Source organism: Hypanus sabinus, chromosome X2 (assembly GCF_030144855.1).
Source record: "Hypanus sabinus isolate sHypSab1 chromosome X2, sHypSab1.hap1, whole genome shotgun sequence".
Taxonomy (NCBI): Eukaryota; Metazoa; Chordata; class Chondrichthyes; order Myliobatiformes; family Dasyatidae; genus Hypanus; species Hypanus sabinus.
This window is the reverse complement of record NC_082739.1, coordinates 39,175,335-39,190,161: the sequence shown is the minus strand read 5'-3', so window position 1 is coordinate 39,190,161 and position 14,827 is coordinate 39,175,335. Positions and strand designations below refer to the sequence as shown.

The following is a 14,827-nucleotide window of genomic DNA, read 5'->3' as shown; positions in this document are numbered from 1 at the left end:
GTGGAGACTTGGTGTATCACCAAAGCCTCTCATAAATTTCCACAGATGTCCCCTGGAGAGTATTCTAACTGGCTGCATCACACTCTGGTATAGAGGAGCCACTGCATAGGATTGGAAAAAGCTGCAGAAAATTGTAAACTCAGCCAGCTCTATCATGGGCACTAACCTCCCCAGCATCGAGGACACCTTCAAAAGATGACATTCATCATTAAGAACCCTCATCACCCAGGACATACTCTCTTCTCATTGCTTCCATCAAGGAGGTGGTACAGGAGCCAAAAACACACAATCAAGAACAGCTTCTTCCCCTCTGCCATCAGATTTCTGAATGGACGATAAGTTCATGAATACTGCCTCACTAAACTTTTCCTCTCTTTTTGTATTTAATTTTATATAATTTTTTATATTTTAATTAATTTATTTATTTTTTTAATTAAGTTTTATTTAATTATTTAATATATATATATATATATATATATATATATATACACACACTTCTTATTATAATGTATAGTTTTTCTTATTATTATTAATTGCAATGTACTGCTGCAAACTTCATGACATATGCCAGTGATATTAAACCTAATTCTGATTCTGTAAAGCAAGACAACGGGTTATCATACACTAAGAGGACTGATGAGGAAAACTGCTTATGTCAGTTCTGCACAAACAATAAAACTCTGATAATTCACTATCTAATGATTTGAAAAGCCCAATGGTTCAGCACCAGGGTCACTGGCCAAAGTATGTCACACTCCCATCTAACTCATCAGAGCCCTGGTTCGTAAGCTCTCTTCCCATTCATGGGAGTTCCACTTAAGGACCTCCATTTTCACTCACCACTTCTTTGTTCACACACTTCCTTTCCAATCACCAGGGCCCTGGTTCCGACACTACACCTGAACTTACCCGCTAAACATTAGCCGTTATAATGTTGAGTAACATCTAAAAAAAATCAATTTAAAATTGTTAGGGTATGAATAGGAATGATATTCGTATGCCCAGAAAATCTGCTAGTTGAGCATCACTAAAGGCCCAACAACACACACAAAATGCTGGTAGAACACAGCAGGCCAGGCAGCATCTACAGGGAGGAGCGCTGTCGACGTTTCGGGCCGAGACCCTTCGTCAGGACTAAAGGCCCAAATTAGATTATCAGATTTTTACTGTAGATATGGAGGACCCTCTCAAATTCCTTAGGTAAAAAAATTACCCTGTCAGCTGAGACAGATACTGCATACCACTTTTTCTTCGAGAAATTGAAACTGGTAATAATTAATACAGTGATAATAACTGGTAATATTGGCACAGAACAAACTGGAAAACAGTGTATGTTCTATATTCAAACTGAATGCAAAGCCAAGTCTTTCAGGAATCCATGTCACACAGAAAGAATACTAAACATATGAAGCTTAAAACCTGCTCTATCTGATTTTGCTCAATTTGTTCTTGACTAAACAAATATTTGTACTGAGAAAGAGGAGATTCATTCAGCTTGACCTATTTTTTTTGCTACTTGCTTTTCGGGATCGGGGCATTGCTGGTAAAATTAGCATTTAGTACCTAACCCCAACTGTCCTTGAGAAGGTACTGGTGAGCTACTTTGTAAAACCGCTGCAGTCTCCGTGTCTTTCCTGGGTAGGAAGTTCCATGATATAGATCATTCTTAATAAAGGATGGTAATATGTTTCTGGACCATGATAATCTGTGATTTAGAGGGTAATCTATATCAGATGATGTTCTTATTTACCTGTTGAGCTCATCCTTTTTGAGGGTAGTAATCACAGGTGTGAGAAGCTGCTGGGGTAGCCATGGCACGTTGATAGCTAATAGCTAAAAGTTTTGGAAGGTGAATTCAGTTCCAATCAATCACCTTGCTTTGTCCTGGATGGTGTTGAGTTTCTTCAAAGTTAACCATCCTGACTTAGGTCTTGGAGATGATAGAAAATTTTGGGTGTCAGGAAGTAAGTCATTTGCCTCACGATACCCACACTTTGTAGCCACAATATTTATGTGGCTAGCACAGGTGAGTTTCTAATCAATGGTAACACCAAGGTGTTGATGATGGGGACTTGCCAATGTTAGTGTGCCTTTGAATGTCAAGACTCTCTCCTGCTGGAGGTGGGAACTGCTTGATAATTCTGTGGTGCAAATGCTAATTGGCCCTCATTAACCCACATCTAATTGTTGTCCAGGTTGTGTTGTATGAGGCATGAACTGTTGCATTTGCTGAGGAGATGCAGAAGGAATTGAACACTGTGCAATCCTTAGTGACTATCCCCTACTTGCTGACATTATTATGAGAGGTTTTTTACCCAGCATATTGTGAATTTCGATGAAATGAATAGTTACCAAGTCATGATATAGGGGTTACAATCTCCTAATATGAACTATATGTGAACAATATATATGAAAAAGCATCTTGAAAGGAATTTTGTACCATACAGCTGGTTTGTCCCAGCATGTGAGATCATGCAGAGAATTAAAACTCCCTAATTTTCTGAGAAATTAATATAACTGGTTATTACCGATAGCTCCATACTTGTGTGTTTTAAAGTCATTCTTTAAATTCCAAAAGCCTTTTTCCATATTCAGTTTATTCAATGTAAACAGAATGCTTTGTTAGAAGAATACTTGCTAAAGGAATGCAATAAGTTTTATTTTATTATTTTAAATAAAAGTACATTTAATTGTCAAAGTACTATTAAAATTTTTCAAAATATCTCTGCTCCACCTGTAAAATAAAGCCATAACAAAAGTAGATATTTTAAATAGCTCTAGTGCAGTGTTTGAAATATTGGCACAACACAAAATAAGGAGTGCTTTTTCAATAATAGCAGTGAAATCAAAATACTGCAGGCTCCAGCAAAAGAAACATGAGATTATATGAACTTCTTGTTTCTCTGCTGAGCCAGAGTATTACAGAACTCACTCAGGATAACTTGATGCATTTTCTTTCAGTTTCTTCCTTGTACTGTATCCTCTGTATACTGACTGTATGACAGCTGCAGCATGATCTTCATTTTTACTTGTGTTCTGAAATTAAAATGTGTACAAATTATACATTAATTAATTGATTTTCTTTACCCTGCATTACAACAGTGTTATAGGCCAATTCTAACATTGTTGTGAAAGTCACATAAGGTGTGAGAAGTTCAAATGTGAGCTTCACAAAAGGGCAATGTCAGGTTTTGGAGTAAAATTCTCTTTTGTTATACTATTTGAATTCATTACAGTTTTTCTATGCCATATCTTAACTTGCTACAAAAGATGAAGGCTGAGTTTCTTTCATGAAGAAGTTCATTTGATTTCTTGAAACCTGGTGGGTGGACATGTCTCTGAATACAGCCCTTACACAAATCATCCAAAATGTTATCTGCCCAACGATAAAATAGTGCTTTAATAGTGAGACAAATAGTGCTGCCAAAAACACAATGCTTGGCTGGCTTGGAGGAAATCAAGATATATATATAATGAAATTCTCTGATCACCTACTCTGACCCCAAGGCCAATTCATAATATTTTAACAAAATCTTCCAAATATGCTGTAGATCTCTACTCTCGGATAAACTACCTGGCCCCTGCTTGAGGCAATCCAGGATTTGTAGTTGTTTCCTGATTTGTTGTCTGATTTGCACGGTCCTCACAGGTAAAATTTCAGATGATTCATCATCAACACTTAACCCTGAATTCACTCATGAGCAGTTAATTTCCCTGGCACTGGAAGGCAACTCAGAACACCTGTATTTCAATGGTATTTTCCATCTTTAAAAACAATAGCATATTCATGCGCTCTCTGTGTCAAAATCATCTCGATTTTGTGGGGAATATTATCTGAGACACTGGTTTCATTTTGGGAATAGAAAAATTGGGATTTATGATCTGTGCAAATAGCAAAGTCATATTCATTAACGGACCAACTGCACTCTTAATAAGATGGCTGAACCTTCTTTATACAATCTGTTGCTTAAACTTCAGTCTGTTATGCTTTGTAACTCCAAAACATGAAACACTAATCTAAATAAAAACAAGGGAGTCCAGAATAATGTATCTAATTTTGTGTTTACTTTAAGTGAGGCCAGCATGCATCACTTGGTAGCGTCATAACGCATGCAATTCACTTATTTTTACATATAACCATAATGAATTATTTAAACAAGAATGCTTAATCAAACAATATATTTACAATATTACTCAAATACTACTGAAATGTTAAATACACAACACAGTCTAGCTTCATTTAGAGTGACAAAGCTAAATGCACTATTACCTTGGCAAGAATTGATAATAATTCAACAATCCTAGATATTTAGCCCAGTTATATTAGTGAGGACAGGAGCAAAGTCAATGTCTATTAATCTCTATTGAACATTACGTATCCACCAAAGTACTGTACTTCATTCACCAAGAAAGTACACATACTTCTCTTTAGATATTAGCTGGCCTTTACCAGTCTGTACAACATTTCCTCCACATTTCATAAGGCTCCCGTAAACAGGATAACATCAAGATCTGCAGTAACCCTGGGAATATCCTGCAATAAATTCCTCCATAATTCTTAGAAAGATAGCAGGTGCAGACAAAACTCCAAATGGTACTTTATTATATAGTGGATTCCAGTTAATTGGGACACATCAGGACCAGTACATTTCAGCACAATTAAGTGGCTGCCCTAATTAGATGAAGTTTCATGAAAATAGTTAAAAAGGTATAAAAAAGACAAACTATTGTCCAACTGAGTAACAAAGTATATATTTAAATAAAATGTAGAATAAATTAGAACACTACTTATATTACTAGTATTATTATAGTATTGTATTATATATATATATATATATATATATATATTATAGTATTCAAAGTATTTGAAACAAGATCAGTGAACTTGTGGCAGTATAAACAGGTATGATTTACTGTCCATTACAGAAATGTGGTTGCAGGGTGGAGAGGATTGGGAATTAAATGTCCAAGGACATCAGATAATATGGAAAGATAGGCAGGAAGATAGGGGAGGTGGGGTAGAGCTCTTAATTGAAGATGATATCAGGGCGATAGTGAGCGATGATATAAGAACTAAGGAGCAGAATGTTGAATCCGTCTTGGTAGAGATTAGGAATACAAAAGGGGGAAAAAAATTACAGGTGGGAGTTGTCTATAGACCACTGAATAATAACATTATTGTGACACAGGCAATAAACCGAGAGATATCTGAGGCATGTAAGAATAAAACAGCAGTTATCGTGAGTGGGGGACTTTAACTTGCACATAGATTGGGTGAATCAAGTTGGTCGAGGCAGTCTTGAGAAGGACTTCAGAGTTTGCATACGTGATAGCTTTCCTGAACAGCATGTTACTGAACCTAAAAGGGAACGTGTTGTCTTAGATCTGGTCCTATGCAATGAGACAGATAAAATTAGCAATCTAGTTGTTGGGGATTCTCTTGGAAAGAGTGATCACAGTGTGATTGAGTTTCTCATTCAAATGGAGGGTGCAATAATTTGAACTAAAACCAGTGTATTATGCCTAAACAAGGGAGAATACAATGGAATGAGGAAGGAGTTGGATAGGGTAGACTGGGAACACAGGCTATATGGTGGGATGGTTAAGGAACAGTGGAAGACTTTCAAAAAGATTTTTCACAGTGCTCAACAAAAGTATATTCCAGTTAAAAGCAAGAACAGTAAAGGTGGGGAGAACCAGCCTTGGATAGCTAAGGAAATAAAGGAAGGCATCAAACTAAAAGTTCGTGCATACAAAGTCTCCAAGAGTAGTGGGAAACTGGAAAATTGGTAAAACTTCAAAAAGCAACAAAGAACCACAAAGCAAGCAATAAAAAGGGAAGATAGATTATCAAAATAAACAAGCACAAAATATAACAATGGATAGTAAAAGCTTTTATAAGTACATAAAGCTGAAAAGGGTGGCTAAAGTGAATGTAGGTTCCTTGGAGGACGAGAAGGGGGAATTGATATTGGGTAATGAGGAAATGGCCGAGACTTAGAATGATTATTTTGTGTCAGTCTTCATGGTGGAGGAGAGGTTTAACATGCTGAAGAAAGATGATATGAACGCATTGGGACTGACGACCTCAATAGAATAGCTATCACTAAAGAGGTAGCGTTGAGCAAACTTGTGGGCTTAAAGATATACAAGTCCCTGGATCCTGATGGAATGCATCCCAGGGTACTGAAAAAAATGGCAGAGGTTATAGTAGAGGCTTTGATGATAATTTACTAAAATTCTCTGGACTCTGGCAGGTCCCGGTGGATTGGAAGAAGGTGAATGTCATGCCACTGTTCAGAAAAGGATGTAGGCAAAAGGCAGATAACTATAGGCCAGTTATAACTCCTGTAGTTGGGAAAATGCTTGAAGCTATCATTAAAGAAGAAATAGTGAGGCATCTGGAAAGAAATGGATCCATCAGGCAGAAGCAGCTTGGATTCAGCAAAGGCAGGTCCTGCTTGACAAAATTCCTGGAGTTTGTTGAGGATATAATGAGTGCAGTGGATAGAGGGAAACAGATGGACATTATTTACTAAGATTCCCAGAAGGCGTTCAATAAGGTGCCACATAAAAGACTTATCCACAAGATGAGGATGCATAGAGTTGGGGGTAATGTATTAGCATGGATATATGATTGATTAACCAATAGAAAGAAGAGAGTTGGGATACATGGGTGTTTCTCTGGTTGGCAATCAGTGGTGAACGGTGTGTCACAGGGCCTTCAACCGTTCACGATATACATTAACAATCTGGAAGAGGGGACCGAGTGTAGTGTATCAAAGTTTGCTGATGACACTAAATTGAGAGGAAAAGCAAATTGTGCAGAGGATACAGAGAATCTGCAGGGAGATGTAGATAGTTTATGTGCTGCCTTTACGGCAGTTCTTTAGTTTATAATATTTTCGCTTAGTAATTCGTTTGTTAACATTCTAGTTAAAGTTAGGATTGTTTAAAGTTGTCTGTGAGATATCGCGGCATGCGATGACGTCACATCCTGTTTCGCCGCGTCCTGTGGGAAAATACCGGTTTGGAGAAACGGGAAGGGGGGGGGTGGTCGAGATATGTGCGAGCGTGAGCAGCAAGCAGCAATGTTTTCTCTCTACGCACCAGGAACATTGTGAAAGCAACGCTTTTTCACCATACGTCAATGTGGAAGAGTGAACAGTAAACGGTTAATCTTACTGTGATCCTGTCGTTATTGACAAAGGTTTAACTCGGTGTTTAGCTCCGTTACACCCGAGTGAGAACACTACAGGTTAAGTGAGTGGGCAAGGATCTGGCAGATGGAGTACAATGTTGGTAAATGTGAGGTCATCCACTTTGGAAGGAAAATGGAAGATCAGATTATCATTTGAATGGTAAAATATTGCAGCATGCTGCTGCACAGAAGGACTTGGGAGTGCCTTGTATGAATCACAAAATGTTGGTTTGCAGGTGCAGCAGGCTATCAAGAAGGCAATCGGAATGAATGTTGGCCTTCATTGCTAGAGAGATTGAATTTAAGAGCAGGGAGGTTATGCTGCAACTGTATAGGATACCGGTGAAGCCACATCTGGAATACTGCATGCAGTTCTGGTCTCCTTACTTCAGGAAGGATACACTAGCTTTGGAGGCATGCAGAGGAGGTTTACCAGGTTGGTTCCAGAGATGAGGGGTTTAGACTATGAGGAGAGATTGAGTCGCCTGGGACTGTACTCACTGGAATTTAGAAGAATGAGAGGAGATCTTATAGAAACATAGAAAATTATGAAAGGGGTAGATAAGATAGAGGCAGGAAATTTGTTTCCACTGGTAGGTGAGATTAGAATTAAGGAACATAGACTCAAGGTTCGGGGGAGTAAGCTTAGGATGGAGATGAGGAGGAACTGTTTTTCTCAGAGTGATGAATCTGGGGAATTCTCTGCCCAATGAAGCAGTGGAGGCTACCTCAATAAATATATTTAGGAAAAGGTTGGATAGACTTTTGCAGAGTAGAGGAATTAAGGATTATGGAGGAAAGGCAAGTAGGTGGAGATAATTCCATGGTCAGATCAGCCATGATCTTATTGAATAGCAGAGCAGGCTCCAAGGGCCAGGAGGTCTACTCCGGCTGCTATTTATTATGTTCTTATACTATAGCACTATAAAACTATGCACTAGTTCCTAATAGTTACCGACAGAGGAATTACGCTGCCATGGTCTTTTGATTGACTATAAATGAATAAAATCAGCACAGACACCTACTACAGATAATCAACTGCCTTCATACAACTTTTGACAACTGTATCCTCCAAAAACTTCATTTTCATTGGAACATTCAAGATGACTGTTGATACTTTCAAATTCTTCGTAGTTCCAAACTTGTTTAAGTAATTAAATTGTTTCATTTTCTCCACCTCCAAGCTTCAAAGTTTGAAACCGCAGTAAGCAAAACAGTTCTTATTTGTCTTAATGCTTATTTCTTACCAACTATCAGTGACAAAATTCACTACTTTTTGAATGCAAACACATGCAACTGACACTATTTAAAAACTGTTCACCGTGAAGTGTCTTAACAGCCACACAAATGCGCGCCACTGATGCTAGTTAGAAACTGTTCAGTAATGGACTCCTGTCCAACAATGAAGCAAAATAGTTTCCCAAATAAAGGGAATCCTGACTATTTTATCGATTAGCTTTTGTTCTTTAAGAGTTGTCCCAAATAACGGCTTATCCAATTAATCGATGGCCCAATTAACCTGAATCTACTGTATACAAAAAAGTCTGATGTACCTTGACAGTGAAAACATTTTTAGATTGATTTTCTAGCATTGTCTTTTGATATGCATGATTTGTATTCAACTTGTGTAAACTGCTGCCTTCTAGACAAAACTGCAAGTCTTTTGTTTTAGGAAAGAGTTTCTCATCCAGGGATAACACACCAGACTCAAGGACAGCTGCTATTGCACTGTCATCAAACTCTTGAACGGACCTCTCATATGCTGAAAGAGGAACTCTTGAATGTTTTTTTCTTCCAATCTACCTCAGAATCAGAATCAGGTTTATTATCACTGACAGAGGCCATAAAATTTGTTGTTTTACAGCATCAGTAGAGTGCAATACATAAAAAAACTATAAGTTACAATAAGAAATAGAAAAAAATATATTAGTACAACAAGAGAGCAAAAAATGAGGTAGCGTTCATGGGTCCATGGCCTGTTGGCGGAGGGGAAGAAGCTATTGCTAAAATGTTGCTTATTGCATTCAGGCTCCTGTACCTTGATGGTAGTAAACCTTGTCATAACCTTTGCATTTTATTTGTCTACCTGCATTGCACTTTCTCTGTAACTGCAGCATTATATTCTGGAATCTGTTTTCTTTTTGCTACCTCAGTGCAAATATTTATGGCATGATCTGTCTGAACAGCATGTTAAACAAAATCTTGGTATATGTGATCATAATAAACCAATACTTGCACAATGCAACAATGAGCAGCAAAACTAAATGTGACAAAGACCACTGGCATCAGGAATAATACAGAGGCCAGGAAACAAGGAGTGACTGTGATCCAGATCTTAATGGATAAAGAAGCCAAGCTACTGAAACAAGTCTCATACAAGTTAGTAAAAGACTGCAGACTCATTCCAGACAAAGAATGCAACTTGAGTACCTTTTATACAGTACAATTTCAGGAAAACAGTATTAAGAGAAGCTGGTTATTCTATCAATAACTAAGAACTGTCACTCTAAATGTTTGAGGTTGAGAATGTCATTGCAGGTTGACTTTGCTACATTGATGTCACCTGGAAGTTTTATGCCAGAAAAAAAATGTACAGAGGTAATCTCCTGATGAGGGTCCAGAGGAGGTGACATCCTCCTCTGTTACCAAGATTGAAAGGCTAAACACATGAAGTGTGTTTGATGGCTCTGGGCCTATACCTGCATGCATTGCCTCAATAAATTTCTAGCTCAGAATCTTTGAAACAAAGAGAATGTCTGAAAAATAATATAATCATTATTTGAATAGTAAACTAAACTGCTACTTACCCAAGGTAGTTCATCAGTGGTCTGAATTTTCTCTTCTTGACCATCTGCTGATGTTGTTATAATTATTTGAGAAGCTATATCTTCCTTGGACACTGCTTCTGATGGTGCTGACATCATTGAAGAGGCAGATTTTTTGAAAATAGCTGCTTCTGGTGTTGCTGCAATAACTTCAGATGTAGTGCCTTCCAATTGTCCTTCTGATGTTGTTGAGATTACTTGAGTGTCAGTTACCTCCAAAGAACCTGCTGGTTGAACGACTATAATCACCTCAGAATTAGTGCCTACTAACAAGCCTCCTTCTGTACCTGCTCCTGTTAGCTGTAAAGTAGTATCTTCCATTGTGGCTTCCACTGGTGCCTTTGAGACTGTGTCATCTAAAGGATCTTGTTCTAGAGCTGCTCCTGTCAACACTTGGGATTTCTCTTCCAATGGTTCTTCGTTAGGTTCTATAAGTCTTGGAGTTGTTTTATCAGTCAATCCACTTACCCCTGGCTGCTTTGAGAGCCATTCCTCATCCTACAAAAACAAGTCATTTATTACTTCCAACCTTGTACAATTTATTTTCCATATAAAAATTACTTAGCTAACAGATCAACTCCATTTCTTAGCAATGATATGACTACTGTACATAGAACATATTGAGGTCTGGAAGCTAAGAGTGCCTGTTACCCAGATCTTCATAGGTAAAGCTGTCAGAGCACTGAAATCAGTCTTATACAAGGTTGTAAAAGACTGCAGATTCACTTCAGACAAAGATTGCAATTCTAGTGCTGTTTACATAGTATAAGTTCAGGGAAAGAGAAGCTGGTTATTCTCTGAATAACTAAGAACTGTCACTCTAAATGGTTGAGGTTGAAAAGCATATTGCAGATGGACTTTGTTACCTTGATGTCACCTAGAAGTTTTATGCCAGACAGAAAAAAAATGCACAGAGGAAAATTCCTAAAGAGTACCCAGAGAAGGTTGACAAGAATGATCCCAGGATCATTAATGCTTAACGCATGAGGATGGCTTTGGGACTGTTCTCGCTGAGTTCAGAACGAGGGGCTGATCTTATTGAATCTTATCGAATATTGAAAAGCTTACCAAGTGTGGATGTGGAGAAGATGTTTCTCATACTAGGGGAATCTATGACAAGAGGGCACAGCCTCAGAATAAAACAACATCCGGTTAGAACAGATATGAGGAGGAATATCTTTAGCCAGGGAGCGGTGAATCTGTGGAATTCATTGCCACAGACAGCTGTGGAAACCAAAACATCAGTAATGGTATCAATGGTTATGGGGACAAGACAAGAGAATGGGGTTGAGAGGGATACAAAAGGCATAATTCTGCTCCTGCATCTCATGCTCTTTATGGTCTAAAAAAGAGAGAAATTTCCCACGGACTAACAATGTTTTCAGAAATGTACAAAATGGCTCTGTAACAAATTAATGTAATTTTCAATTCCATCATAATTATGTGATGCCTCAATAAATTACTAGCTCAAAATCTTAGAAATTGAAAGAAGGCTTGTAAAAGAATATAATCATTGCTCGAATGGTAAACTAAACTGTTACTTACCGTAGGTAGTTCCTCGATGTTCTCTTCTTGGCCAACTGCTGATGCTGTTGTAATCATTTGAGGAGCTGTATCTTCCTCAGACACTGTTTTTGATGGTGCTAACATCATTGAGGAGGCAGAGTTTTTCTGGTGAATTTTCTCTAGCGTTGCTGCAATAACTCCAGATGCAGTGCCTTCCATTTGTCCTTGTTCTGACGTTGCTGAGATTTCTTGAATGTCAGTCATCGCCAAAGAACTTGCTGCTGGAGTAGCACCAGTCACCTGAGTAGGGGCATCTTCTAACAAACCTACTTCTGTACCTGCTCCTGTTAGCTGCGAAGTAGTATCTTCCATTGTGGCTTCCGCTGGTGCCTTTGAGACTGTGTCATCTAAAGGATCTTGTTCTAGAGCTGCTCCTGTCAACACTTGGGATTTCTCTTCCAATGGTACTTCCTTGGGTTCTATAATTCTTGAAGTTGTTTTATCAGTCAATCCACTTACCCCTGGCTGCTTTGAGAGCCATTCCTCATCCTACAAAAACAAGTCACTTATTAATTCCAGTCTTTCTTTCTTTTTCAATCTTTTTATTGAATTTCATATATATATAAAGAGAAACATAACATAATATAAATAGGTTATAAATGCATTAAATTTAAAGTTAAATTTATAATAGGATAACAATATCTTATTAAATATCAACCAAAGAAAAAAAAATTATAATAAACAATCAAACCTATTTTGATTGAACATGAAAAAGAATAAAAATAGTCATCAAAAGAAAAAAAAAGTAAAAATGCACGAAGAAATGTATATTAAAAAAAAACTAAACCTAGACTAACATGGGCAATAATACCAGTTTATATGAGTATGATAGTGTCAAAATCTCCGGAACTCCATACCAGAACAAGAATAAAAAGAGAAAAGATCTGGAAGAGGCCAAATTAATTCATATGAAAATGTCGAATGAACGGTCCCCAAGTTTCTTCAAATTTAATTGATGAATCGAAAATAGTACTTCTAATTTTTTCTAAACTCAGACAAGAGATAGTTTGAGAAAACCACTGAAATGTGGTAGGAGGGTTTACTTCTTTCCATTTTTGTAATATAGACCTTCTGGCCATTAATGTTAAAAAGGCGATCATTCATCTAATTGAAGGGGAAACTCGAATATCATCCTCATTTGGTATACCAAAAATTGCAGTAATAAAATGAGGTTGTAAATCAATATTCCAAATTGAGGAAATGTCCTTCCAATAGTTATGTAAAGTGGGACATGACCAAAACATATGGGTCAATGAGGCCACATCTGAATGACATCTGTCACATTGAGTTGGATTCACCATTGTGCCCACAGTGGGTAAATTTAGAATGTAATGTTGCACAAGGATATTCTTTATTCTCCATTCTTGGTTCTTCTCTTCCGGTTGATTTAGTTAAACTCAATAAACAGATATCCAATCCTATTGTCAAACATACAATACGAATTTGGTTTCAGTTTCGTAAGTTTTTTTACTCTGAAAAACTTTGTTCTTGATAGCCCTATTTTACTTAACTTCTTTTTTAAACCTTCTTTAACAGATCAAGCTTTTAGCATATGGAAAAGGAAAGGTATAATATGTTTTCGTGATCTCTTTTTTGAAGGTAGTTTGATGCCTTTTGACCAACTTTCCAACAAATTTAATTTACCTAAATCTAATTTTTTTAGATATTTACAAATTAGAAAATTTTTATATAAAGTTTTACCATCCTTTCCCAATTCAACTTTGATAGATTTTTCAGACATGATTTTTACCCTGAATCCTTGTCAGAAAGGATTAGTGGCTTTTATTTATAATAGGATTATGAAGATACAACCAGAAATATCAGGTAGAATTAAACAAGAGTGGGAAAAAGAACTTCAATATAATTTATCAACAGAAAAATGGGAAAAAAAATTTACAAATGGTTAATTCTTCTATATGTGCTAAACATGCTTTAATACAATTTAAGGTCATACATAGAGCTCATATGTCTAAAGATAAGCTTGCTCGATTCTATTCTCATAATTCCAGTCTTGTACAATTTATTTTCCTTATAAAATTTACTTAGCTATCAGATGAACTCCACCTCTTAGCAATGATATAACACTTATCTAGACTTCTGTTAGTCTGATTTTATAAACAACTATAGCTTCACTGGGGAAAATAATTACTTATATGCAATGGGAAATAAAATTAGAAACCTTACTCCTAACATTTACTGTATGCAGCACATGGGACATAAAAAATACATAACAAGAACTAAGCTTTTAGCCCACAATTTAATGTTAAACTAGTTAAGCGAATGAGACTTAATCCTTTCTGCCTGCACATGGTCCATACCCTCCATTCTCAGCATATTAGTGTGCCTACCTAAGAGCCTCTCAACTGCCTCTATTGACTCCACCACCACCCTAACAGCAAATTAGAGGCACACACTGTTGTGTATTTATTATTTTCAGTAATATCTGAGTAACCTTGTGTGTGTCACACACATACACACGGGGTGATTGCTAAGTTCATGGCCTAGGTAGAAGGAGTCAATTTTAGAAAACCTAGCACATTTATTTTTCAACATAGTCCCCTCCTACATTTACACACTTAGTCCAGCGGTCATGGAGCATACGGATCTTGGACCTCCAGAAAGTGTCCACAGCAGGGGTGATTGATAAGTTTGTGGCCTAAGGAGATGAGTTATACAGCTCTCGTTACATGCACATGCAGTTCAACTCTTTGAATGATTGTGCAGAAAGTTTGAAGTTAATAACTCATCAGGGGTGATTGATATGTTTATGGCCTAAGGTAGGAGGTGAGTTATTAACTTCAAACTTTCTGCATAATCACTCAGAGTTGAACTGTAACGAGAGCTGTATAACTCATCTCCTTCTACCCTAGGCCACGAATTTATCAATCACCCCTCGCGCATGCATTTGTGTGTGTGTATGTCTGTGTGTATATATATAGTTCAATTAAGCATTTGTGTTTATTTAAATAATTCACTGCAGATTTATGTATAAATACATAAAGTGCATATGTCATCACACAACCACGTGAGAAGCACATGCCTCTCTTACAGTAAACACAAAGTTAAACTCCCATGTCTTCCTTTTATTTAATTTAATGTTTTGAAGTTACAAAACATAACATTGGTGACAAGGTATTTTTAATACAAACCCAATACGACTACCAACCTGTTGAATTGCAATGAAGAACACTGAGTAAAAACACAGTGCAGCACCTGCAAAGACTGCCAAGTTCTT

General features: G+C 37.1%; 1 protein-coding gene across 1 annotated transcript in view; it reads right to left on the bottom strand.

Annotated features, from left to right (window-relative positions):
- The window catches only part of spa17 (sperm autoantigenic protein 17), a 55,235-nt gene that overhangs the window by 10,836 nt on the left and 29,572 nt on the right, over positions 1-14,827 (bottom strand). The window contains exons 5-7 of the mRNA XM_059957282.1: positions 11,572-12,081; positions 10,009-10,524; positions 2,933-3,036 (exon numbers count right to left, since the gene is read on the bottom strand). Of these exons, the coding sequence (XP_059813265.1) occupies positions 2,933-3,036; positions 10,009-10,524; positions 11,572-12,081 (1,130 nt within the window). The remainder of the gene's footprint in view (positions 1-2,932; positions 3,037-10,008; positions 10,525-11,571; positions 12,082-14,827) is intronic.